At 43.4% G+C, this 26,123-nt stretch overlaps 1 protein-coding gene and 1 long non-coding RNA gene across 3 annotated transcripts in view; both read left to right on the top strand.

Moving 5' to 3' along the window:
• FAM134B (family with sequence similarity 134 member B) overlaps window positions 1-6,356 on the top strand; it is a 107,261-nt gene extending 100,905 nt beyond the window's left edge. The window contains exon 9 of one of the 2 annotated variants that reach the window (XM_019541891.1): window positions 2,086-6,356. In XM_019541891.1, the coding sequence (XP_019397436.1) occupies window positions 2,086-2,597 (512 nt within the window). In that variant the 3' untranslated portion in view covers window positions 2,598-6,356. The remainder of the gene's footprint in view (window positions 1-2,085) is intronic. The other variant, XM_019541899.1, reaches the window with a different exon arrangement.
• Window positions 6,357-20,384: 14,028 nt separating this feature from the next.
• On the top strand, window positions 20,385-26,025 carry LOC109314630. The gene is made up of 2 exons (XR_002102326.1): window positions 20,385-20,534; window positions 25,879-26,025. It is a non-coding gene; the product is annotated as an uncharacterized LOC109314630 (long non-coding RNA).
• The last annotated feature ends 98 nt before the right edge of the window (window positions 26,026-26,123 follow it).

The following is a 26,123-nucleotide window of genomic DNA, read 5'->3' as shown; positions in this document are numbered from 1 at the left end:
AGGAGAGGCTGAGGGACCTGAACCTGTTCAGCCTCCACAAGAGAAGGCTGAGGGGGATCTAGTGGCCTGTTACAAACTAGTTAAGAGGGAACCAGCAGGCATTGGGGGAGTCCCTGTTCCCCCAAGCACTACCAGGAGTGACTAGAAATAACAGTCGCAAGCTAGCAGAGGGTAAATTCAGATTAGACATCAGGAGATGATACTTCACTGTCAGGATGGCTAGGATCTGGAACCAACTTCTAAGAGAAGTGGTGCTGGCTCCTACCCTGGGGGTCTTTAAGACAGAGCTAGACAATCACCTTGCGGGGGTCGTTTGACCCCAGTAGTCTTTCCTGTCATGGCAGGGGGTCGGACTTGATGATCTGCTCAGGTCCCTTCTGACCCTACCAAGTATGAAACCAGCAACTCCCAGCTGAGCAGCACGCAGCAGTGGGAGCAGCCCCCTCCTCCTCACGCCCCCCCAGACAAGCTGCTGCCCCAGCCCCATGCCTCCCTCCCCGTGGAGGCCTCGATCTGCACCCCCCCCAGTCCCTTTCCTCCCTCCCACCACACCAGACTCACAAGCTGGAGGCAGCTCTCCATGCTGCCGGGCTGTGTAGAGCAAAGGAATTTTCCTGCGCACATACGCAGGCCATTTATCGGCCAAATTATCAACCTGATTTGGCCAATTTCCAATATGTTAAATTTTCTTTATATTGTAACCAATCCAATATCAGACCCATGTATCAGTGCACCTCTATTCAAAATGTATTTTTCTTAATTCTTTCCATTGAGTTCTACCCTCTAGGCTTGCAGCTAGTAGGTTTTTACGTTAGTAAAATGATGATGATGATGCATACTAAATCTAATTAAGTTTTCACTGTTTTGGATAGCTCTTCATATTTTGCTCTTCACCCCATTGAAAAGGTGAAGCTGCAGTAGTCAGTTTCTTATATTTCATTCTCTGCTCTCTGTGCATCAATAGATAAATATACTATTTATAACTTAAATATGAATACATTGTTTTCAGTTCACTTTATAAAATAGTCAAACATTTGTCTATAAAAAAGATTGTACAAAATCTGTTGGCACAACCTAAACTGTACGTCTAATATAAATAATTTTTATAAAGTGATGCTGTTATGCAGTTCCAGCACATTAAGATTGTTTTTGAGATATTGTAAGGTGTTTTATCAAATCCTTGATATTAAGTGAAAAATCTTAACAAATGTTATCAGAAAGTGTTTTTAAATCAATTTAGACGTTTTAAAGATTTTTTTTTCACTCCCATCAGCAAAATGCCATGGAGTCAGCACAGGGGTTGCATCCACACAAGAGGGATGTGCATTTGCAGCAACACAAATAGTAGCAGCACGAACTTGTCCTGCTACTTTGTGCTGCATTGCACACCCTGCCCCTGAGCTTTGCAGTGAGGCATTGTCTCACTGTTCCACATTGCAGGGTGGACTGGCTGGGGCACAGTGTGCCTCAACATAGGGCTAGCCAGCAGGCGGCATCTTGCCCCAGCCAGGCAGGGATCAGTATGTGGAGACAGGGGAGAAGCCAGCCCAAGGCTGCCTGCTCCCCCGTCTCAAGGCACACTGCGTACCAGCCAGCTAGGGAGCAGCTGGCTGGGGAACAGGGTGCCTCAGTGTGAGGGCTCCATGGTGCGCAGAGACATAGGAGCTGGCAGCCCTGGATTGCCTGCTCTCCTGTGTCCGCATTTGTCCCAGCACACGCCACTTTGCCATGCTTTGCACCACTTTTTTCTTCTGGGATTTTTTTGCTACTGAGAAATCTCACTAGCAAATTTTGCCCCAGCACTGCAAATTAGCGGTGCTGTGTGTGGTTTAACATGCAATGCATATGGTTTGTGATTACCACTGGGCATTTTGTCTGTACATACAAACAGATTTTGTATCAGGTTGATATTAACTGGTTTGAAATACCAGTCTTTTAAACCATGAAACATTTTAGAAGTGCTGCAAAATCTGTACCAGCACTGTGGGGCAGTTAGTTTATTTCAGTTAAGCTTTTGTAATTATTTGTATTCTTTCTTCCTCCTTTGTTTGCTGACTGTATTTCTTGTTACTAAACATTTGCTAGATTTTGACCGGCCCAGTGATCATGAAGAAGCTTTTGCCAGAGATCTTGCAGAATTTCCCTCCCTAGAAAATGGTGCAGGAACGAATGATGATGATGACTCAAGCTTTGGCCTGCCTACTCAGCAAAAGAGAAAAAAGGAACAAATGCCTTTCAAGGCAGATCACTCTCCCAAACAGAGTAAAGAGAGACCATCTGCTGCAGGTTTCTCCTTGCCTTTGACCAGTGACCAAACCCTTAACTTAGTGAGTGGTATTGCCGGTGATGTCATTGCAGCTGCAGTATCTGCTGCCATCAAAGACCAGTTGCAATCTGCACAGCAAGCCCCTTTACAGGCATTCCCCAGTCTGAGCGAGGAGACAGATACAGAAGAAGCTGATGATTTTGAACTGCTTGACCAGTCGGAGCTTGAGCAAATTGAGAGTGAACTGGGTCTTACACAAGGCCAGGAAGGGCAACCACAGGGAAAAAAGAAATCTAAAGGCTTCCTTTCAAATCTACTTGGAGGTCATTAAACTGGAAATTGGAGTTAGTAACATAGCAGGAATGAAACAAAAAACAAACAATAAAATGCAAAAAAGGAAAAATCTGAGCTGTAAGCTTTAACTATTACTTTATATGTGTTGTAATAATTCCCTTTATGCAGAGTGAATTAACTGGATACATAACAGCTGACACTGATAGTTTAATGTTCCTGATAGTTATGCCTCAATGTAGTAGCATGGAAATGAATTATCTATCCACTTTTTGGTCACAGATGAATGTTGGAGGTCAGTTGTTCTTCAAAAACAAACTTCGCCAAATTTATATTTGGGGTCATCAGACAAATGCCCTCCTCCTTTGGTTTGTTTACGTATAGTTTTCAAAAATGCAAAGCATTTAATGATAAATAGAATTATCAGTGGGATGCAACAAGATGAGCAAAATCTTTTAACTGTCTCTCTAATCCATATAGTCATCAATGTATGCAGTGCATTTGATGTTCACAAACATTTTAACCAGCATAACTCTGTAGTTTAAGGATGTGTGTAACACCATCAAAATTAACTAAAGTCGTGTTGCTTATATAAAACTTGAAAATTATTTTTTGGGATAGGCTGATACATTTCCAAGTTCTCTGCTGTTTAGGCTTGTAGTTATGAAATGGCATGCTACTAGATTGACCATGTGCTGTGTTCTCTGCTACAGTTTGTACTGGGCACTATTGCCCATAGAAAACAAAGTTGTATTTGAGATTATGACTGTCATGTAAACTGAACAAGGAGCGAACAAGGTGAGTTTTTTATTCTTGTTGATATTATTATTATTATAATTACAATTATGGTTTGGAATAGGGAAGCAATGAAAAGATGAACTGCAAGGCTTTATACTTGTTACTTCTTGCATTCAAGGTTCTGTTATTTTCTTGAGAGAACTTTTTTCATGAGTTGACATCACTTGCAAAAGAAGTTCTGTAGAGAGCTCTATTCCTAAAGTTGTTTCAAGTATTGAGTGATTTAGGTCAGCTCTTACAGAAGAAATGCAGAATCATCTTGGCATGTACATGAAGGAGGAACTTGTGTTAAAATATTTATTTGTAATGTTTAACTCCACATAGACATGATTACTGACTTGGGAAGTTAAATGTATAACTTATTGAAATTTTAAGCATTTTGGATTATTTACAAACACATATAAAAGGTAATGCCAGTTTAAATAAAGACTGATAGGAAGTAAAGCTAGTTTTATTAATGTGATGTAAACTGTTAGCAGGGTTGAGGGACCATGTCAGCTGTTACCACTAATCTTAACTGATATTACATTTGCTGGCATTTTACAGATAGATGTTGTCATCTAGGACCCTCAGAAAGTACAGCCCCAGCTTTTAGAAAGGTTTGCTTTTCTTCCACAATAGACTACACTTAGATTAAGCCCCATGTTTTAGAGTAAAACAGTTTTAAATTTGCTTTTCTTTCTGAGGTGTTAAAGAACTAGACAGATTGCCAAAAAATCTAGGTAAAGGAAAACTACTGAAGCCTTTTGACACTAACTTTATTGTTATTTGTGCTTATGTGTCAGTAATGCCTATTGACTGTGTTTGCTGTCCTTTATCAGTACAAAAGTGAGCCTGTGCCTTCATTGTCAAACCCATTATAAAACAAGTGAAAGCTGGATGTAGAGCCCACAAAATGTAGCTTCTTAAATGATATCATCCTCACATTTAATGCAGATTTCTGGAAATCATTAAGAAAATTAAGTATGGCACACATCTTTCACAATCTATTAAGTATTAGGTTTCTTTTATAAATTTTCCCAGTCTGTGCTTCCCCATTTAAAAAAAAAAAAAAAAAAGCTTTGGCCAGGAAATCAGCCTAAAAGCCATTTCAGTTTTTGAGGGAAATGAAAAACTCTGTTTCCTTAATACATGTTTGAGACAATCTATATAGTAAAGAGTGTACAAGTTATAAGTCAGTGATGAAGCTTTACAGAATATGTAGACAGTGTGCTTCCCTTATGGGATGTTATAAGTGCTAAGTTACAAGACCTGAAAAAAGTAGGATGGGGAGGACTGGAGGAAAGCAGTTGTTAATAAGACTTCAACAAGTGGACGATGAAGCATACCAGCTTGCTGTCAATGGTGGCATTGTAACAGTGTGCACTTTATTGTTGTTTTATGAAGAATACTTGTGGTTACAAAAGTATATAGCACAGGGCACTCTTCTAGAATTGCTAGTTACATTGAGGGAAAAAAGGTTGCAGGAGGAGTTGCTCAGACTTTTTGTAAATGATCCATTTTCTGGTTTTGAGATAGAAAAGTAAATTGATTGACTACCTGTTCTGGTGTAGAATGAATGTCTGTTACCCATAGAAAGGAACGCAAAGCAAAACATGGATTTATCTTCTTTAACAGTTTGTTCAAGACGTATTCATTATTCCTCTTAAATCACTGGCAGATGCATTATAAAAGTATATGAGTATATTTTGTTCATTTCTAATTAACCTGTGAGCATCTGTTAGAGCAGAGCCAGAATCAAGGCTTTTGAGCATGGCCTGATTTTCCACAAAATGTTCACAAACAAGAAGCACTTGCTTGAAGGGAAAAAAAAACATTTGCTAGGCAGTCCAATACCACTAAGTGAATTGTTGTGCAAGAAGGAACAGCTTCTCTCCTCTTAAAAGATCCTGTTCTCAGTATGTTTATTTGGAATGTGTGTCAGCAACAAAATAGCCTTCATTTAAGAATTCCTGCATTCTAGTCTCCCAGTGATCCCACAACTGCTTTCATAACAAGTTTACCCCCAAATTTTTGTGTTCCCAAATTAAATAAAATACCAACTTCCCCACCCCTCCCTCCAAAATTTAAAAAAAAAACATGGGCGCACGAGAAAATAAATCAAAAGCTTTAAAACATATATTTGTGTCTTTATAAATCTGCTTTGATAAATATATCATAAAACAAAACAGTCACAATCTAGATGGATCTGTATGTATCTAAAGACATTTTCCATTGGTTAGAAGTGTAGGTGGACTGTAGTTCAGCACTGCATGCTCATTAAAATTCCTGGACTTTTCTGAGCCTAAGAAAGGAGTGCTGAATTGGGGGCCTTAATTATGCAAATCATGCTTCTTGAACAACATGTTAAAGTCCTGAACAAAAGAGCCTGCTTTCAAATAATTTCTATTTTGATATAGAAGCCTTTGGGCTTTTGTATGTGTAATCATGTATATATACAATATAGAAAATCTGTGAGGAGGAGGGGTAGATAATAATATTTGAACACAAAAGACCAGGACATAAAATATGAAAAATACAGATTTTACTTGCTTTTGGTTCATTTTGCACTTTTTCTAGACAAATATGTCTATTTATCTAAGCACTCTGAACAGATGCACCTTGCTTTAAATTTGTTTTACTATAAAAAAAGCAATGTAACCATCTGTAAATACAGCCTATCTAGGTACCAGAAACTGGAAGATTACAAAATGTCATTAAACAGTTTTAAGACTGTTTATCTAAAATATTTTGCAGCACTTTACCTAATATGATTACTGTTTTATAAACATAGAGTTATTATACCAGTTGTTTGTAAAACCATTTAATAAATATGTGTTAGTTTTTATCTTTCATTCTATATAATTGTATGTTTGTTATCCAAGGGGAAAAAAACTTTAAAAAAACTTTAGTCAGCTTAATGCCACTTCTTGTTTTTGTTTTCATTTTTCCTTAATCTGATGTGAACCACTGTTTAATAGTGTGGTGGGTCATACTAAATAAACATTAATCTTAGCTTTCAGCTACAGCCTGATAATTTTAGAACTTTATTAATAGGCAGTGTTGAGGCTGCTTTACAAGAGCTGTTCTATCTGGGGAAATATGCTGTGCAACTTGAAAATGTTCCAAGATTTCTTTGTTGTTCTATTAAGGCAAGGTCAGCCATTTAAATCCAGCCTGGACCAATAGTGTTGGAAAGTTTATATGAAATGAGTAAGTGGTACCACTTCAGTTACCCTGGCTTGAGTTTGGAAGATCTGTGGAAACCAATAGAAGTTGTGAGGTCTGATCACTTTTCTTAAAAAGCAGACCACAAATGACTGTGCCCATATCAAAATAAAGCATCACTGTAGCACACTCATTCCTTCCTCTTAAGTAAAGAGCAGTTTCATAAGATGCATCAAATATTAAAATAAGGAAGGTTGCCACTGCATCTTGCCCAACTGTGCCTGATCCAGAGGTTAAATGAGGATTTCACTTTCCCCTGCCTTTTGACACCCTTCCTGAGCATTAATGAAATGATGACAATCTACATTTTCCAAAAAGAAAATTCCTGATCTGGCAAAGCATTCATCAAAATATGAGGGATATACTTTGGCTTCTGCTACATAACATTATTTTGGTGTCTGAATATATATGTAATTACTAGGGCTGCCAAATGATTTTAAAAATCACAATTAGTTGCCTGCTTAAAAAACAGTTGCAATTTAATCATGATTTTAATTGCAGCTAAAAACTCAAAATTATGCTCAGAAAAACTCAGTTATGCAAAATTATTCAGGTTCTGTGTATGATTGGGGTGGGTGGTGTGGGGTTCCAGCCATACCCTGGCAGGATGTGGGGTACTGTGGGTCAGGACTGAGGGGTAGCAGCAGGGCTGGGGGGGGGCTGTGGCTTGGGAGTGAGGGGCAGATGCGCTCAAACACACGAACACACAGACACCACTCAGCAGTTAAGTGTTGGGGGAGAAGGAAGGAAGGAGCAGGGGGGTGTAAATTGAGACCCCACAGTGAGGGAGGGAGTGGGGCAGAGGCAGGGGGGGCTGGGGTGAATGGGGTCCTGGGGCCAGGGCAAGTTGTGGGATGGAGCTACAGGGATGTGGCAGGGGGCCACTCTTGCCTTTTGTGTGCACCCCCAGGGAGGCATGGGGGGCAAGTGACCCCAGATATGTGCTTGGGGTGGAGGACTGCTGCTGCGCACTGGGCTCTGCACCCCACTGCTGTTGCCCTGGGAGCCTTGTGACACCATGCTGTTCCTCCCGCCACTGGGCGGGCAAAGATGTGGTGCAGCTAGCACGTGGCTCCTAGGGAAAAAGCAGTGGGCTGCAGAGCCGCAAGCCACAGCAGCAGTGTACCTCTGCCCTGCACGCACATTCAGGGGGCACATGTCCCCCATGCCTCCCGCAGTGGCAGGAGCCCCCCACGCCCCTGGACGAACCATCCCACAACCCAACCCAGCCCAAGGGCCCCATTCACCCTTTGCCCTACTCCCTACCTCACCGTGGGGGCCTCAATCAGCCCCTCCTCCCATGCCACTTCCCTCCCCCACATCCCTTCCCCTTCACAGACTTGTCTGCTGGGCACTGCTCCACATGCTGCCAGGCTGTGTTCCTGGCCGCCTGCAGGCTGCAGCTGTGTGTCTGTCTGTACACACCCCTTTCCCTGGCATCCCCACTGCAGCCACCTGGAGCCTGCAGCTGGGCTGCCCTGCAGTCCTCTGTGCTGCCACTGCTCTCCCGTGGGGTGGCCCAGAGGCAGTAGTGGCAGCAGTGGAGCAGAGCTCCGTTGCAGGCTCCAAAACTACATGCATGATTAACATGTTAAATTAAGGCAAACAACAATTAACGCATTAATCTTGCTCATTAACAATGATTAATTGACAGCTCTAGTAATTATTAATGTGTGGAATGTAACACTATTAAAATAATTTAACAGCATCCTTGCTTTATATTACACAGCTGATTTCCTAGATAGTTATAATATTAAGACAAAAGCTTTGTAGCCATGTGATAAAGATCTTGACTTCTACGTGGTCTAGACCTTTGTTCACTGAAAGATTGCAGACTTTTACAAAATTTGATTTTGTGCATCTCATTCTACAGTAGGTTTGTGGAGTTGGCTTGTTTATCATCTGTACCTTGCATGTGGTCAAGGTTCAGAGGCCTGTTCTATGCTAGGAATGTTTTGCTAACAAGCCACAAGTTAGACAGCCCTAGCTAGTAGAAACTAGCCCCTAACAAATGCAGATCTCCAGAATTTGGGCCAGAAGTGTGTAGCGTAGTGGGTTCTTTAATCTTAAGAGTTTCCCACACATGTCCCCCTGGCTGCTGAGGGAGGGGCCTCATTGCTCATCACTTGCACCTGATGGCTGGGAGGTAGAAACTATGGTTTTAAATATGCTGCTGTTTGCCTCCTGGACATCAGGCAAGCCATGGGACCCCTCCACCAATCATCTGTGTGGGGGTGCATGGGAGAAACTCCAAGATTAAAGCAGCTGCTGTGCCACATACTTCTGGTATGAATTCCAGTAATCCCTACTAATAACTTAATTTGATAAATAGCTCAGTAATAAAAGATGAAAATAGGTTTTAATGAAGATAGATAGTTCAGCTGTCTGAACAGAAAACCAAGTTTGGTTCTTTGAGAACTCTACCCAACAAAGTTCAAACAAGAATCAGTGCAGGTGATTATGGTGAAATACTTTTCTGTGCTGCTTTTCATTCACACTGGGTGCTTACAGACATGGGGGAAAAAACCCAAAAACTACTTTCAGCTTGGTGCACCTCTGTACCAAGTGCTGCAGATGCCCAGGAGAGTAATTGCACCAGTTTGACCTGCTTGCACAGCATCTATATAACTCGCATGCTTCAGCAGTAATTTTTGATTGAATCAGCTATTAGATAAAAGTGTCTAAAAGCCCTCCTGAAAGGTGTGAGCTATACAGACCCTGGGGAGCTGGGTCAAATTGGCACAATTCTTCCACTAAAATGCTGGTTTTTGGGCAGGTTCCTCCCCTTCCATGTCTGTCAGTACCCACTGTGCCTTGAGACCCAATACACCTGACAGAGGAGTATGTTACTTCTGCATGATTCTTCAGCAACACTAACATAGCAAAAACTGCCAGAACTTTAATCACGCTTCATTTCATGCCAGCTTCGGGCCATTTAGCTCACTTGTATTGCTACAGGCTTAGACAAACATAAGATCTTAGCATCTGTGTCACACTCCCAAGCAGAAGATCCTCCTCCCCTTTTAAAGTGCAAGTGTATGTTTGTCCATAGCATCAGTTTATTGACACCAACCCCAAAACCTTGAATTTAGAAGGTAAATGATCTCCTTTTTAAAAATATTGTGGTTTAAAAGTTGTCCTCATAACTTTGTAAGAGCTGACCTGTGATTTACAGATTGTTTGAGGTTAACAGCACTGTAGTGTTAAGGGGTGAGTTTGGCCTGCAAAACTGGTGATAGTGTAAAAGAAGAGCCCAAGGGAACCACAGCTGAATTAAGATTGGAAGTCTAAAAGAAACTCATTATTTGCAAACTACATGCTTCTCAGAACTTGAGATGCATGCAATGTGATGATAACCTTTGGAACAGACTCAAGGCAGCTCTTGGCTTGCACTTGTTCTATGACCATGGAAGAATAATAGATCGATTTTTCTCTAGTAGAGATCTCAGAAAGACCACCACCAGTCAGAATAGTTTCAACACTATGAAGTCCTAGTTGAAATCTCTGAGTTTATCTTGTGAATCATGTATAGGTGTTTGCATATCTAACAATGCTAATATTGAGCATCACCCTGTTACACCCTTAAAAGGATCTTGCAGCACCCTGGGTGAGAGTCACCGCTTTAGAGTTACTGTAAAAAAACTGGCTTCTGCAGGCAGGCTTTACCCCCTGCAGAGCTCCTCAACTAGTCCTCCCAAATAAAACATGTTTTTTTGAATGGACAAAACCAAAATCTTACTGTCCTGTCCTAGATACTGGGGGGAGAGAGGATTGGGGGGACCCCTTTGGCTCTGGTCCCAACACAGCAGCCTAGCCCTCCATACAGGAAGCAGTCCAGCCCACAGCTTGCCTCTCCTTCTACATACACCCCTGGGTTTTAAGATCCCAGTGGCACATCCCCTCATTAACCAACTGCCTTGCAGCTGGGCTCTCTCAATAGGTCTAGCTGTTCCTTTTTAAATGCACCCTTTTGCAATTAGGTGTTTTTTAGAGACAATCAAATATAAGTATAATGGGTCATCCAGTCTGGAAGTATCTAATGTATCTATTTAAGATCATTATTAACTCAATTCACTGCAGAGCAGAGTAGATTCACAATAGTTCTTACTTCCTTCTGAAGTAGATCTTCCCCCGCCACCAGGCCATTTCAATTTAGACTAATGCCTATATTCAGTATGTTTGCTATAACATAGACACCCCTTCTCAGGGATCTCGTTTCCTGTGAAGCTTAGGGTAACTTTCCTTGATACAAGAAATGCCATCCAATATGGAAAAATTGCTCAATAAGAACAAAATTGAGAGAAATTTTATTTACATAATATTTTTTTTCCTTCTTAGGATGTCCTTAAGCCATCATCTCTCAGCTCTGCATTATTCTCAGCTATACTTTTAATCTCTTCTGCTGCCTGATATCCTTTTAGCTGACCTTTGAGTGAGCCATGTGTTTTAACTGTTATATGCAAGCTCTCTTGAGTCACCACTATTTACATTACTTCATATCACTCTAAAGGAGCATGCACTATTTGTCATAACTTCCATGTATTCACCTTCCATAGTTGATCCATCAATTTATTATTTGCATGCTTTGTAACACTGTTCTTGAAAAAGTATGTTGATATAGGACTATTTAACTAAAGCTGGTACAACAACTATCAAAAACAAAGACTTTTTACAACTTTTTTTCCCCTAAAAAAAAAACTATGTCCATTTTTGGACCAATTCTCTCTTTAACAGTTCTATATTTTCTTTCTAGACATTTTTCCTCATAAAGAATTATTTAACCCTGTTTTCTAGAAAATATTTTCATGAGTTTTTTTGGTTCTTTAAGATGCCTGAAAAAGATCTGAAACTAGTATGAATGGGTTTTTTATTTGATTCTATGGTATTGCTCATGCTTGTGTTATATCATTTATCCTAGATACAAGAGAAAGTTGTAATTAAAAAGTTAATGATCAGGGACTCCATCAAAAGGCACCAGACTAGGCTCATTGATATCTTCTGCTAATGAGCTAAGCTGTAGATTTTCTCGTCACTGCCTCTTCCAAAGGAAAAGGAAATGTTTGTTAGTGCTATTACAGAAGGATAGAAGATATGACTAAGAAGAATATGACTACATTTTTCAAGCATCAAGTCTATTCTTAACACACCATATGTGAAGCATTGTGGCACTTGAGCAAGACCTACAGCAAGAAAGTGTGTGTGATTAACAGGCAAATGACAGCTTTAAAACATGGAAAAACTCAAGCCATTGGGAATGTTTGTATTTCTAAAGGGGGAAAAAAGCCCCGGGTAAGTATGGAAGGAGCAAAACCAGGAACTAAGTCTGTATGCAGAGATGACCAGTGTTATCAGTGTTGTCTGTTGCTGTTCTCCTTCTCAGGTGTTAAGAACTGTGGTGTCGGCAAGTTGCAACCAGGAGATTCCAACACCAGTTTTGTCTTAAAGAACAATCACAGGTTGGGTTCAGTGACAAAAATACTGCCAGGTTTATTGTCTGTAAGCACAGCCCTAACATGATTTGGCCTAACAAGTACATCAGACCAGGAGTCAAGACAAAACCATGTAGGCTCCACCAGGATGCTACAAAAGTTTCCCTGCTTTCCAATTCTGCTTTTATACAGTGATCAAAACAAATTACATATTGCATTCCATCTGCATCTTAAATGTCTCAAACTGCCCTGAACCAGGGACTTGTTTCACATTCTGACCTGGGTATTCCCATTCCAGCCTTATCTTCCTGAATTATCCCACACCTTTGCCATCTTCCTCTCCCATCCCATAGTAGGAATGCACATTTGGCCCACATGCCAAGTTTTGCTTGTGAGGGGTTCAGACATCAGCCACCTGTTGTTGTGGTTCAGTGGTAAAGTCCATGTGTACCATGTGGGAAACATGAGTTCGATTTCTGGAGGTGCACATAACTACAGCCATTGAGGCATCAAACATCTGGATTTAGTCTGGGCTTTCGATTCTGTCTCAGTGGTCTAAAAAGGGAGGATGCAAAGTCTGAGCAGTCTCTACTCTTCTGTAGTCCTCCTAGGTATAGATGTTGAAGGTGTGGGTGGCCTTTCATACATACATCTGATCCAAAAGGATCAACAATTGCCTGCTGTATACATTACTCACATTTGCTGGTTAGGTCTCCTCTGGCTAAAACGTTAGCAAAGCCTTTGCGTGAGCAATATATATATATTGATCAATGCTCCAGTGAGGCCTACAACTAGGTAGGCTAGAGAGGATAAAACAAGTGTAAAATTCCTTGAACTATCATAAAGGGAGAGACACAAAAATGAGTGAGATTTGTTGCCACAAATAACAGCCAAAACCCTGGAATAGGATTACCAATTGACTATTGTAACCCAAAATAGTCCAAGGCTGTAAAAGAGAAACTTTTCATACCAGGCAATTATGTCAGGTGCAGGGCAGCTTACCGAGTTTTAGCAAGCTGTCAAGGGCCACATGGGTAGCCCCACCCCGTGATGGGTGTCCTACCCCTTGGTCTCCATCTTGTGACTGGAAGTCCCACCCCCTAACCTTTGCCACCAGAAGGCCCTCACCTTGCCCCCAGAAATACTCCTTTCAGCAAGGTGGTTTGCCCTCAGAACCAGAAAAATACCAAATTATATTCTAAAAATTAAACATCTACAACGTTCATTAATTTGATTAAAAATATATATTTTTGTCCTGATTTACATGTGTTTGTGCAGTGTACATAGAGGTGATGATATATAATAGCTTAAAATGAAGCCTTACTCTTGTATATTGTGGGGGTGTGTGGTGGGGGTGGGTGGAGTGAAGGAGCATGTGGGTATGTGTGTGGATATGGGGGGCATAGGTGGGTATGGGGTTTGTGGGGGGACTGTGGGGGGGACGGTGGCTGAAGTGTGTGAGGAGGTGTGGGTCTGCGTGTATAGAAGTGTGAGGGGGGTGTGGGTGGGAGTCACCCTACAAACACACACACACACACACACACACACAAAGTCTCTCCCTATGCACACATACACACTGTGTGCAATACAGCCAGGAGCCACGTGGTGCTGGAGCTATACAGGGGCAGGAAGGTAGGGAAATGGCTGGGCTGCTGCATACTGCTGCTGGCTCCCTGAGCCCTACTGCCCCTGGTTCCTGTCATCTTTGACAGGTGGCCAGGAGCAGATAAATATTCATTTTCTAAATTTTTTAGGGGCCTCGCGGGCTAGATAGAATGGCCTGGTGGGCTGGATTTTGTCCGCCCCTGTTTTATACCTTAAAATAGCTTGCAGAAGAGGGGATATATTATAGGGCTGAGAACTCTGAAATCCATATTTCAGTTCTCAACCCTATAATATATACAAATTGTATATATGTAGACATAAGAGATGTATTCATTTATGTGAAACGTGATTCCAGGTTATGAGAGGCAGAGTTGAGGAAAACATTTAATCCTAGGGAAATGCCCCCAAATAGCAAGAATAGCTAAAAGCAGCTATTACTGTAGAACAAGTAAATAGACTCAACCTAAAGAAACACAGGCAGTAGAACAGAGAGACTGATTGAGAATGCAGATACAATGGACCAGTATGTATGTTTTGGAAAGCAACAAAAAATCAGGAAGAAAAATACCCACTCTGAGGGCAACTATGCAAGGAATGTAGGTTGCAGACCCATTTTATGTGCCCAAATGAGCTAGGAAAATAACAATGTGAAGTCTTATTTTAAGGACGTGACCATCTAGAGGGCAGGCTGATGTTAGTAGACCATCATCTGCATTCCATACGGCTACTGAAATGGAGTCCCTAATGGCACCCCTGAAGAAAAGAACTGGAAAGTCTGCAAGAAAGAAACATACCTGAAAAAGCAAGCATGGAGTGGATCAGCTACATTAGAATGGTGAAAAAACCCTTCAGGTGTGTATAGACTCCAAACCACTGAACAGAGCAACTAAAGAAAGTCTCTAGCCATTACCAATGACTGAGAGCTAACTACTGAGGACTGACTGCTACTAACTACCACATTAACTGAGTCTATTCAGGATAAAAAAAATCACTATTTGTGATACCAGGAATGGGGGGAGGGTTGCCATATTGCACTGGGTAAGCTGTCTAGGAGCAGTACAGGCAGTCGTCGACTTACAATGTTTTGAGTATCAAAGCACTTACGACATTTCTAAATTGACACCCTGTTTCAACTTTCTGACGTCAGTTTCCACTTTACAACGCTTGATCTGATGTTACGCCATGCCAGTGAACAAGTCTCCGTGTCACCCATCTCCCTGGAGAACATCTGTCCAAACTTCCTTGGACACTTTCTTTAAGAAAGCAGACAAGACGTCAGAAAAACCTGCAGCCAAGACTCCTGAGAAGACTCCAGCCAAGAACCCTTCAAAAGTCTAGCAAAGTCACCTCAAAGAAGTCCTTCCAAATCAATATGATTGCTATTTACAATATAAATACATTAATGTAGCTACTCATCTATGATTGATTGAGTACAAAATTGGGTTATTTTTGGTGAAAACAAGGTATATTGGGCCTTGGTTCAGGAACCAATCCCATAAATGAACTATCAGTAGGAGAGCTCTTGGGACTCATGATATTAATGTAGGACAGGTGCATGCATGTCAGGATAAAGGAAATTCAAGGCCATAGGATCAAGTGTAGAGTCTGGGAGTGGAATACTGGGGTGATTGCAGGCAAATTGAAGCTGAAAACAGAGGGCCTCCATATCAAACATCTGGTGATTTCTGAGGGAGTGTGGTAGGACCCTGTGGAACTGAGTGCCATTGAAAGAAATACCCATACCAGATGATGTGAAGGGGTTTAATGATGTATAGGGAAGGCCAACTATCCTTCAAATTTCTGAGCTTGCTATGAGCCCTTCAGACAATTAATAGACAATAGTGCCCCCAGGGAATGGTCAGAAACCCTGACATTCAATGAAGACCATCACATATAAGGTATAATCTATGATATACTCCAAACATTCAGAGAAACTACAGGCCCCAGGAGGCCTAGGAGTGACACTGATACAAAGCAAGTAGGCCATGGTATTTGCCAGCAGAGCCCTCAAACAGAAAAGGGATAGGTTCATAGACACAAGTTGCTACTTGTCAGTGTTGTGCAAAATAGAACTATTCCACCTATTTACCTCTGTTCACACAGTGAATGTGCAATTCAGTCATAGGCCTTTAGAAAGCATCATGAAGCTGCTACTGCTGAATAGCACTGTTTTGCTTTGACTTCTGTTTTGACAGAACAGTGTTTTGTTTTGCATTTAGTTTTGTTTTGATGCTGTTTTGAAGTTTTGCCCATTGCCTATAATGGGGAAGCACAAAACTGAAGGAGGAGCAGCTTCCTGTGACCCCAGGCAGATCGTGGCCCACATCCCAGGGAGGAGTCTGGCAGAGGTGCTCTCATGCCATGCAGCTGTGTACACCACACAGCTTAGAGGGAATGCCGGCCAGGTATATCCCCTGTGTACTCACAAAGTAATAGGAAAGTTATGTTTAATAGATTCAGAGATGTTAGGGGCTGGAAGGGACCTCTTGAGATAGTCAGGTCCAGCCCCCTGCACTTGGCCAGGAAAGACTGCTGCAGTCAGATGACCCCAACTACGTGAGGGTCAAGACATTTTTTGAAGATATCCAGAATAGGTGATTGCACCACTGTTGGGAGGGAGTCTATTCCACACCCTGAATACTTGAGTTGTAAATAAGTTTTTCCTTATGTCTAATCTAAAGCTGTCTTCTAGCAATTTATGACCATTAGTCTTAGTCTTCCCCTGGACAGCCCTGGTGAATAGATGTTCCCTCAGTCCCTGATATATGCCCCTTATATACTTATAGGTTGCTACCAAGTCCCATCTGAATCTTCTCTTTTCCAAGCTGAACAAATCCATGTCTCTCAACCTCTCATCATATGCCCTGCTCTCCATACCCCTAACCATATGCATAGCCCTCCTTTGGACCCTCTCAAGTCTCTCTACATCCTTCCTGAAGGATGGTACCCAGAACTGGATGCAGTACTCCAGCTGTGGCCTCACCAAGGCCGAGTAAAGCAGAAAGAGGACATCCTTAGTCTTGTTTGAGATGCATCAATAGATGCATGCTAGTGTTGTGTTTGCTTTGCTGCCTACAGCATTACACTGATGGCTCAAGTTCATTCTATGGTCTATCACAGGGGTAGGCAATATTTTTTGGCTAGAGTGCCAAAACTCCCCCACAATGTCTAACTTGGAAGGTGTGGGAGTGCCGGCATGCCAGAAAAACAAAATGGGGGGGGAGGTACATGTCAGGACATACTGCATATTAGTATATTTAATAATCATAAATGTTGCCTATGTTGTTGTGTATTCCTTTTTCGATGAACATGTTGCAGTGAGAGAGAGAGAAGCAGACACACACACATGCACACAGAGAACCACATGCACAAACACAAAAGACCCAGAACACACCCAGAACAGACACATGCACACACACATCCAGAACCAGACAGAGGCAGACAAACACAGAACCAGGTGTGCAGGTGCACGGAGCCATGCTCCTGGGCCACTGAACAAGGTCCAACCCAACAGTGCCCTGGTCCTGCCAGAGCCCCTGTGCTTCCCTGGGGAGCCAGGCCCCAGGCTGCAGGACAGCTGCCTAAGGCCCTGGCCCAGAGCCTGCACATCAGCCCAACTTCCCACCCACCCCACACAGCTAAGCCTGCAAAAGGTGCGGTGTTCCTGGCAAGGGGCAGCGCCAACCTCCTTCTGGTTGGGGGGCTGGGCCGGGGCTGGAGCCCAGTCTGCTTGCAGCTGCCCACCTAGGCTTTGTGGCTGGCAGCAGCTGCCTAGAACCCAAGCTGGTAGTGGTGGGCCAAGCAAAATGGCCTCATGTGCCATGTTCAGCATACGTGTCAGGGGTTGCTGACCCCTGGTCTATCAAGACCCTGAGGTCTCTTTCAGTTGTAGTGCTAGTAAGCGTAGTCCTGCCGAGCCTGTAAGCATGATGTGGGTTGTTTCTCCCCAGGTGGAACATCTTACACTTTTTGGTGTTGAACATCATCAGGTTTTGATCCACCCACCTTGCAAGCCTGTCCAGGTCAGCCTGTATCTCCAGCCTATTCTTCAGCCTGACCACAGTCCCCCATAATTTGGTGTCATCTGTGAAATTTATCGAGTTCTGCGGTTCCCCAATTTGACCATGAACACATTGTGCGAGCCCAAGTCAAAGACTTTTTTGAAATCTAAGTATATGACATCAACCTCATCTTTCTTGTTGGTAATCAGAACAGACAAAAGACAATGCAAAAGAGGCAGGAGGGGATCCAGTGTTGGACTGTACAACACACCTTGCTGTAGACTAAAATAGCACAGAGACCAACTGCCTGAAAAACTAGAACTTTGCTTGCTGTGAGGAGACACACACAGAGTAACATCTGCGAGGCATGGGACCCGTGGAGGGGAGGTTGGAGCTGGTATTAAGGCCCTTGTCAGCAGAGTGAGTAATGGGTAGCTTCCTGCCTTAATAAAAACTCTCATATTTTTCCATCAAGGAGAGTGAAGTGGGTGGTTACCCCATGAGCAGGGCAGCTGGTGAAGACCTAATGAGGAGGCTACCCTGTTACAGAGTGAATAACTTCAAATGGACAGTAATATTTTAAGGTTATCAAATCTGTACATGAACATGTTCCCACAAATAGATGAGTTATTTCTAAATATGGAACCTAATTCCTGAAATCACTTAGACATTTGTGAAAAATTAGACACCAGGAACATTTTTTTTACTGCTTATGCTCACATTGCTTGTGCAACCATTCCCTAAAAAGAGGCACCTTTATTCTATAGGCTGTCACGCACTGAAATAGCAGCTGCCAAAGTGCCTGCCAGTATGCATGATTCTCCATTTTTCATGCATAAATATAATTTATGGAAAAGCCATTGTACAAGCATGTTTTGTTTCTAAACATCAGCGGAGGGTTCAGGATTGAGAGAGTGGTCGGAGTAAAAAAGTGAGAAAGGTTTATTGACTTAATAAACACACACAACTCCACGTAGTATAATAAGACAACAATGACAGACAATAACAATTTGCGTTGGCAACTTATCGGTAGTCTCCTCTGATGCCTGATATACAAGTTCCTCTTCTACAAAGCTCAGCAAAGTCAGGCGTTCCTGATCAACACAGTCCGAGGGGTACCGGGAAGGACCCTGGTATTCAGCCCTCATGCTTCTCAAGATCTACTGAATCCAGGTCAGCAGCTAATTTTAAATCAGTAGCTTCTCTCACACTGCTGCATCTTCCTTCTAATGATTTCCAGATATGCTAGCCAATTTATAACTTCTGAGCTATGCTGATAACTTGCAGCCGCTACAAACTTTCCTTAGGACTGACCAATAGCAGTACAAGCCTTTGCATTCTTCTGATAAGGTTAATTTTGACTGTGCTACAAGGCCTACTACTACTTCTACAAGGCCTTGCTAAGTTTACTAGGCCTCACTACATACAAGGCCTCACTAATCCTTGACTTTAATTAGGCTCTTAGCAGCAACATACAGCTTACAATATCTAAACAAACAACAAAAACACCTGGTCTAAGTCTCACAGAGTGCTCAGCAAGCACCTTTATCACACAGACATAGTTTTCAGCTGTCACAATCTGTCCCACACCTTCCTCCAGATCTTGAAATATCTCAACACACCAAAACAATCAATGCTATTTAAAGATGATTCTTGTGCATTTGAATATTCTTCCAGTTTACATACTTGAAATAAGGCAGGCAGGCTGAGGAGGCTGCAAAATATGCATTCTTTAATCCAGACCAAGCTGCACAGTCTAATTTTAGGTATACTTACAGTGACTTTGTCAGAACTCCATTAGAAAGCTATAGAAAGACTACATTATATTAGAAATAGTTAATCCATTTTCCTGTCAGGTAAAAAAGAAAAGAAATGAACATTCACATATTTCTCTAGTTATTATATTTTTATCTCTCACTTGCTTTTTCATTTTTTTATGTTTATTTCTTGGATTTATCATATTTGATAGTAAAGATACTGAATTAAAGGAGACTGCCTTGTATAGATACTTTGCACCAGAAAACCAGTCAGCAAATGCTGCACAAGAACCATCCTTGCCATCATGAAAAGATGGAATGATGGGCCTGGATTGTGCATCTCTCTCCGTCTCTTGGAAAGAGATGCACAAATGGGGATGGCTGCCATGGCTGTCTCTCTGTAAGTAGCTCTCTTAATACTGATCCGATTTCATTTCCCCAAGCACAAGGTCTTCTCAGTTGGACACGTGGAACAGGAAACCATGGACACCCTAGTGTTGGGCTGGCAGAACTGCTTTGGTTAATTAGGCTGTTTGTTTTTACTGGTATCTACAAGGGTCTGGGCACAGTTTTAGGGGATGAAGGTGCCTGGTGCCAGTAGAGGGATTGCCTCTGCTCCTAAGGAAAATTCAGTGCACACACTTCAGAACCCCAAAACCCTGCCCAGCCTCATCCTTGTGATGTCCCTCACTGGCTCCTAGCTTCCCCACGAAGCCGGGAAAGGTACCCGTGTGGCACGGTCGCCTCGAGTGCACAGACAAGACCTTTTGTTGCTTTCTGGGCAGCGTCAACGAGCCCCCGCGCGACCCTCCGCGCTGCCAGGGCCAGAGCTGCCAACACCCCGCTGAGCCCCACAGGCGCGATCGCTGCGCTGTGACTGACAGCCTCGAAGGAGACCTCCAGGCCAGCAGAGGGCGGCCGCCTCCACCACTGCTGTCCCCCGTGCTCCTGCCCCGGAAGGGAGGGAGGCAGCGCGGCCTCCGTGGAGGCGTCGGAGTTTGCGGCTGCTGCTCGCGGGGTGAGTTGCGGGGTCGGGACGCGGCTGGTGAGCTGGCGGCTGCTTGGAACGTTCCCGGCCCGAGCGTTCCAGCCGCGCTGGCCGAGCCGGCTCGCTCCTCACGGAGGGGCCGCCGCCTGCGCGCAGCCCTGGGCTCGCCTGGACGCGAGGCAGAGACGGCAGGTGCGATTGCGGCGCTGATCTCCTTGTCCCCCCCCGGCAGCTGTGCCTTCTGCTAGGTTTCGTACCCAGCCTCGGTTATGGCTGCAGGGCTCTGCAGGGAGGTTAGTTCTGGTACCCAGCCTCCTCTTGGGTCTTGTGTCAGCCAGTGTTTTCTGTTTGGGAGCAGACTTCATCACAGTGCGGGGTGGATCTGCCCCGGCTCTTAGAGCAGGCTCTTTAGGGCAGGGGTGTCCAGTCTTTTTGAATGTGGGACCGGATCATGAACTTTTCATCACCCAGTGGGCCGGCAAGCCGTATGCAAAGACCTCACAGTAAGAGGTATCATATCGCCCCTTCCCCCGAAAGTACAGTGTTTACTTTTGTTTCCGGTGGCAGCACCTTGGGCCTCAGAAAACAGCTTGAAAGGCCGCATGTTGGACAAGCCTGCTCTAGGGCCTCTGCCGTGCCACAGGCTGGGCGCGCCCAACACTGCAGGCTGTTGCCTTTATTCGTGATCACGCAACAGCCTTCCTCTGTCCTGTCCCTGTTAAGACTTTGATGAGACTTGGCACGTGCGGGTACTGACACACAGCGTGTTTATGCTGGTGGAACCTGCCTTTCTGCCAGCATCACACTGAAGTGGATGTATAAGTGGCTGCAGACAGATGAGCAAGGACGTTTGGTTCCCCCTGACTTGTGCTACTGATGGTTGTACCCAAGGGAATGCTTGTGTCACACATGCTCTGGCACATGGCATAGTGAGGTAGGGGAGGCTGGAGCCAGCAACTGTGCTGGTCCTGGTAGCCTTACTTGGGATCCTGGGGATCAGGGAAGCTGCAGTCGCGGTGTTCCTGCAGCTGGGAATCTGGCTGGCAGCTGGAGTTTTGGGTTGCACACGTTGCTGCCATGTATGCTGCCCCACTTTTTTTCCATGTGGGTTTTTTTGACCCCAGAATCTGGTAGGTAGCAACATGGGGAATGCCTGAATGTGCAGTGTGTGGTGCCACAGATGCGTCTTCAGCACTACACTTGATCTGAGCCTTCAAGAGGCCGAGAAGCGTACTACACAGCCACAGTTGTCTGGACGTGGCTGGTAAGTCCCTGGTATGTGTCCCTTGCCTCTAGGATAAAGTTACCTCATTATAGTGATCACTGGGTTCAAAACACACAGGCATACCCCATGACAAGAACTCCAAGATAACCTTTAAGTGAAGAGCAGTAGGCAGCTTCTGCTTAATTGAGGGACCCAATGGCCAATTGATCACATTTCCCACCCTCTGTAGTCTAAGTAAGGAAATTTTCTAAATTATAACGTGTGTCACTGCACCCATGAAAAGACAGAAGTTACTGTGTGTACCTGTCTCCTGTGTGCAGTTTTAGCTGACTCCTAGGAGCCAGCAGTTGCCTGCTCTTCTGTATGTCCTGGACGCTGATGCAGTTTACAGTTGTGTAGTAAACCAGTGTAAAATTATGCTAGTTAAATGTGTTACATGTCAGAATCCAAATTTGAGGTCTCAAAAGGTGAAGAAGAACTGGGTTCTGCAGCCTGGCACTGCAGTTCAGTTCCAACGGGAGAGAACTGAGAAGCTGTCAAAGGCATAAAGATACGCTGCCAGCATGGTGCACAGAGCTCTATACCCAGCTCTCTGTAAAGGTCTAACACCATTGTCTGCCAAAATGTTGAGGGCTGTTAAAAGATCATCATACCTGAATAGTTAGCTTGGTAAATTGTAAAAATGGGCTGCTACACTAACAGGTTCTGTGTTTTTGAAAGAGTTATTTGCAGTTCATTGGGGAGAGAATGTGCTGTATAAGGTCAGGTTATTTTTGTGTGTTGATTAAAACAGCCAGAAGTTAACTTTACTGATCAATAGTTAACACTGTTCCTGCTCTAGGCAACAACAGGTATGATCTCTTTTCCAGTTTTCATTTAAGTAAGCATATATACCTCATCCTAGCTTAGTTTGAAAAACAGGTTTGTATAGACATACTGTATTTTACACTTCCTTTCTACATATAAATATTTTATAATAACATATTTATAAACAGTACTTTGGGATATGTTGAATTTAAAACCACAAAAAGGAAATGTGTAATGACACAACTTTTATTATCAGGCCACTTTTATTTAGGTTTTATAGTTCATGGCTTATATGATAATGACATTATGTTCTTCTGACCGGTGATTAGCACGAAATGCAGTCCATGGATTTTTGGGTCATGCAGGGATAGCTGAAATGAGGTTCAATAGGAGACCAACAGCCAAAAAAAAAAAAATAAAGGTAACCCCTTCTTATTAAAAGACTATAAATCTGGTTTGGATTCAGCTAGTTCAACTGTCTTATTTAAATTTTGTCCCCAGGACCCGTATATACCCAATCTGAGCTGTTATTTTTAAGGGTGAAACTACATATGAAAATAAATATGTATAATAGAAGTACTGGCATAGTAGCATGTGATCCTATAGTTATTCTCTACTCTTTTTTTTCTTACCAGCAAAGAGAGTGGATTATTCCTTTCAGTTGCCCAATGTACATTTTTTTTCAGTTATTCTGTGGGGGTCTCAATATATTTTGTTAAATTTTATTTTTGATGTTAGAGAGAATGATGTGGTAAACTTCTAGTTCTGGCTATAGGTTTACTAAACGGATAGAAAATACAGCCTTTGCTCTTGTACACATGCTCCTTTTCCCCAAAAACTAGCTGCTGGAATTGTGTGCATTATACATAGGGATCTTACTGATTTTCAATTTTACGGATTTGGTGAAAAACACAAAATTAGGCGTTGTCTTCAAAATCCCAGGGCAGGAGGACTAAAAATAAAATGCTCATGGCTGCTGCGGCTTGGCCATGCAGCCCACCTGGGGGGGCCACCACTGGTGAGAAGGGGAGCCCCTCACTGCTGATTGGCTTGTTGTGTGGCCCTGCCCCTCTCTGCCCATCAGTGGTGAATGGCAGGCCTGCATAATGAACAGCCCTTTCTGAGTCAGCAATGAGGGGAGGGGCTTCATGATGGACAACACTCTCAACCAATCAGCAGTGAGGGAGAGCTCCTCACTGCAGGCTCAGGGCTTGGAGCTGTGCTGGCCTCTTCCCAGTTGTGGGGGCTGGGCCGGGGCTATGCTTGGACCGGGTGGAGGCAGGGCAGATGGTGGCAGCACTATGCTGCAGCTTTGGGGAATTTTGGGATGGCTATAGCCACTGTGTAGCACCCCTCCCAGCGCTGCCAGTGCCATCTGGCCTGAGCGCAGCCACAACCCAGCCCATCCGCTAGGAACAGGTTGGCATGATCCCTGGCCCTGAGCCTGCAGTGGGCAGCCTGCCCTCAACCTACGCACCAATCCAGGGGGGTACATGACCCCCATGTCTCTCTCAGGGGTGCACGCAGTGGCGAGGAGCCTCCCCCACTCCATGCCCCCTGGATGAGCTGCCCATGGCTCAGTCCTGCTCCCAGCAGGGCCATACTCACTGCCCTGGCTGCACAGTGCTTGCTGTTGCCCCACTCCCTCCTTCACCATGGGGGCCTCAATCTGCCCCCCCCACCTCCTTTCCCCCTCTCCCCACGGACTTACCATTCGGACGGTGTTCTCCAAGCTGCCTGGCTTCGTTCCTGGTTGCACAGATGCATGCAGCATTTATCGGTGACATTGTCGGCTACACTCGTCAAAAAACGCCAATTGCCGATAACATTTATTTTCTTTTTATTGGTGCCAGTCTGACATGGACCAATATATTGGTGCACCTCTAGGGAACACTTAAACTACAAAGCAGGGAGCACTGAAGCAAAACATAACTCTCTCTGTATACACAGTTATTTCATAGTGGGGTAAAGAGGACTCTTAATTTACCAAAAAAAAAAAAAGGATTCTTGTAACTCTGCTTCTTTTTTTTGTACTGCTACCAGCTTACCATTCCCTACATTTTCTCATAGCATGTTTATTTCCCTGGCTGTTTAAAGACAGGAAATGCAGCAAAAGCAAGTGTTTGCTTCCTGGAGGAGATGGCATTGTAGAATGCACTTGCACACTGATTAAAAACTTTCCCATGCTGTGTGTGTGTGTTTAATGATAGCTTCTATCCAGTTGTCTTGGAAGGACTGGAAGATACTGAGTATATTTCAGAGCACTTTTTCCCTCCACTATTGTATTTCTGTTCTCATGGCTTAAAACTGCATTGTCTTTTAGTTCAAAGAGATGAGGACATTTGGTGCTATCTTTTGGACCAACTGTATAGTGGAGAGAGCTGTTCAGTTAGGAGACTTAAAGAAGGGCACTTAGGGTAGTTTTACATGTGCTCTGACACATTCTGATTAGAAAAGTGTTATTGCAGATTCAATCTCGAGTAATCAAGTCTGCTGGAGCGTATTAATCAGAACGCTCCAGCTTGCTGCAGCATCTTGCATATTAAGCTTATCGTTAAACATGCTTTAGTTAAAGTGCCCCTGCCACCATTTTGAAATGCGGGGACACTGAATACACAAAACACTATGAGCGTTTTAGTTAGAGTGGCTCCCGAGAGCTGCTTTAAAACGCTGCCTTCACCCTAACCCTGGAGCAAATGTACAGATGTCCTCATGCTTGAAAGCTTGTGCAGAAGCTGTCCCAACTATATACTTGGCCCAATACAAGATCACTAAAATTCCTTGCCTCTGATACGTTTCCTAGACCATCGTAGCAATACTACCACTCCAGCCCTATTCTGTCTTTAAGTTAAATCCCATAGGATAGGTTGAGCTCCAGGGGAGACATGGTTATTTTTTTTTAATTTTATTTTGCTCTCTTTTGATTTTTAAAGTGACACAATCAACTTTGAATTTTATTCTACTGCTACTAATTTTGCCAGGGGCCTGAAATGATGTAACTTATTCTACAAGGCACAGTGTCACTGATTATATGCAGTGCTGGGAAGTGAAACCATTGAAACCTTTCTCAGTTTCTTTTAGTTGTGTCTGACTGGAAAGCATTTGATTGGGAGTGTGATTTATTTTCCTTTTAGACTAGTAGTGTCAATTTTTTGAAGACTTACTGGTTTGCATGCAGCAGACTACAGAGGCTGTCAGAGTTCGGTTCTTAGCAAAAAGTATAGAGTTTTCTATACACAAAGAGACCATCTGTGTCTTTGTATGCTGTCTTCCAAAGTGGAGGCATGGTCTGTGACTACAATATTTATAATAATCTTTGACTGTGACCATCTTTATCTCTTTTCAGTGTCTAGAATGTGTTTATATCACTATTTAGTCATTTACAAAAAAAAAAAACCTTCCCCACGGTAGAACTGCAGCAGTTGGTGCTCCCTTGCCCTACACTTCCTTTCTCTAGAAAGGCTGGTTTTGATTTCTTTATCTTCACATGCTTCCTTTTTTCAGGTTCCAATCATGGCAGCTTACACTTGCATTACTTGTCGTGTGGCTTTCAAGGATGCTGATATTCAACGTGCTCATTACAAAACTGACTGGCACAGGTATAACCTGAAGCGGAAGGTCGCTGACATGCCTCCCGTCACTGCTGAGAACTTCCAAGAGCGCGTCCTAGCGCAGAGGGTGGTGGCAGAGGAGCAGAGCAAAATCACTGCCACATACTGTACAGCCTGTAGCAAGCGGTTCTCCACTTT

The sequence above is a fragment of the Crocodylus porosus genome, unplaced genomic scaffold (genome assembly GCF_001723895.1).
Source record: "Crocodylus porosus isolate Cpor-Errol unplaced genomic scaffold, CroPor_comp1, whole genome shotgun sequence".
Taxonomy (NCBI): Eukaryota; Metazoa; Chordata; order Crocodylia; family Crocodylidae; genus Crocodylus; species Crocodylus porosus.
This window is presented reverse-complemented; position numbering and strand designations above follow the sequence as displayed.